The sequence below is a fragment of the Volvox carteri genome, assembly GCF_000143455.1.
Source record: "Volvox carteri f. nagariensis unplaced genomic scaffold VOLCAscaffold_27, whole genome shotgun sequence".
Classification (NCBI taxonomy): Eukaryota; Viridiplantae; Chlorophyta; class Chlorophyceae; order Chlamydomonadales; family Volvocaceae; genus Volvox; species Volvox carteri.
In genome coordinates, this window is record NW_003307570.1 from 883821 (window position 1) to 885150 (window position 1330).

The 1330-nt window shown below is 59.8% G+C and overlaps 1 protein-coding gene across 1 annotated transcript in view; it reads left to right on the forward strand.

Moving 5' to 3' along the window:
* Window positions 1-1330, forward strand: part of VOLCADRAFT_92689 (uncharacterized protein) — a gene marked incomplete at both ends in the record, with an annotated part of 21755 nt that overhangs the window by 4396 nt on the left and 16029 nt on the right. Inside the window, 3 exons of the mRNA XM_002951987.1 lie at window positions 59-270; window positions 486-626; window positions 1284-1325. Of these exons, the coding sequence (XP_002952033.1) occupies window positions 59-270; window positions 486-626; window positions 1284-1325 (395 nt within the window). The remainder of the gene's footprint in view (window positions 1-58; window positions 271-485; window positions 627-1283; window positions 1326-1330) is intronic.

Genomic DNA, 1330 nt, shown 5'->3' on the forward strand with positions numbered 1-1330 from the left:
ACAGCCGGCCCTCCCCCCGGCTCCTCCTCCTCCCGCCCCCGTTCCCTGGACTCGGCAGTAGCTGCTCAGTTGCGGCGGCAGCAGCTGGCTGCAGCTGCCAAGCTGCGGGGAGCCCCGGGGGGTGCCGGTGTGGTGATGTCCCGCCCGGGGGCTGCGGGGGGGCGGTTCGTGATCGCGCACGCCGACGACCCCGGGCAGCGGCGGACCTTCCTGGCGAGACCCGCTGCGGGCGGCACTGCGGCCACGACAGTGAAGCAACAGATCGTGGAGGTATGTGTGTATGTGTGCACGTATGTACGTATGTTAGGGTGTATGTGTGTATGTATGTATGTATGTATGTATGTATGTATGTGTGTTAGGCTGGATGTGTGTATATATGTATGTATGTTTGAATGGGTAAATGAATACATGGATAGGTGGATGGATGTGCACTTGGCCCAACCCACACCTCTCACACGTACACACACACGTTCTCTTGCTCTCAGGCACCACCCAAACTGGACGGTGGAAGCCGCTCCGGGGCCTCCGGCTCCTCATCTGGTTCGTCCTGGGCCGTACGGGATGCCGTACTGCTGTGGAAGCTTCGTTGCTTCGCGGATGATCTGTTGGAGAGCGGGTACAACCAGGTTGGAAGGGAGGGGGGTACCTTGGGTGCGTGTGTATCTATGTGTATGTATGTATGTGTATGTATGTGTGTAGGGGGGGGTAGGGGTTGGGGGGAAAGGGAAGGGGGTTGGGGGATTGTTGTGCTACAACCGCATCGCGTTGTGGCTTTTGGGATGATGGGGTTTGCGGAACGGCGGGGATGACGTGTGTGGGTTATGTGAGCGGTGGATGAGGCGCGTACGTTAGGCGAGTATGCGTGATTGGGTGTGTATGTGTGTGTATGGGGGCGGGAAATACGCTTGGGATTTTAGATCGGCTAGGGAGAGAGGACGGGGGTATAAGACATTTGGCGAGTATTAGCTCTTGGCCAGGAGGGAGGGAGGGAGGGGGGAAAGAGGGAGAAAAGGGAGGGAGGGAGGTGGCTGAGTTTACATGTTTGAAAGCCTCTTCCGGCTGCTCGTGTCTTCCCTCCTCCGCCACCTGCCTCCCTCCCGACCCAGCCCACGGACTCTTCCCCCGGGGGCCGTTTGCGCAGTGCCGTACTGATCCGCGTCTCTATTGCTGCTACTGCTGCTCTCATGGATTATCTTACTGCTGGCTGTCGTCCTTGCCCCTCCCCCCCGCCGTGTGTGTTTTCTTCTCCCCCCCATCCCCCCACACTTCCCCCCGGCCTGAAGGTTATGGAGGTCATCCGCCGCGATGTGTCGGCGGGTGTGGGTGTGGG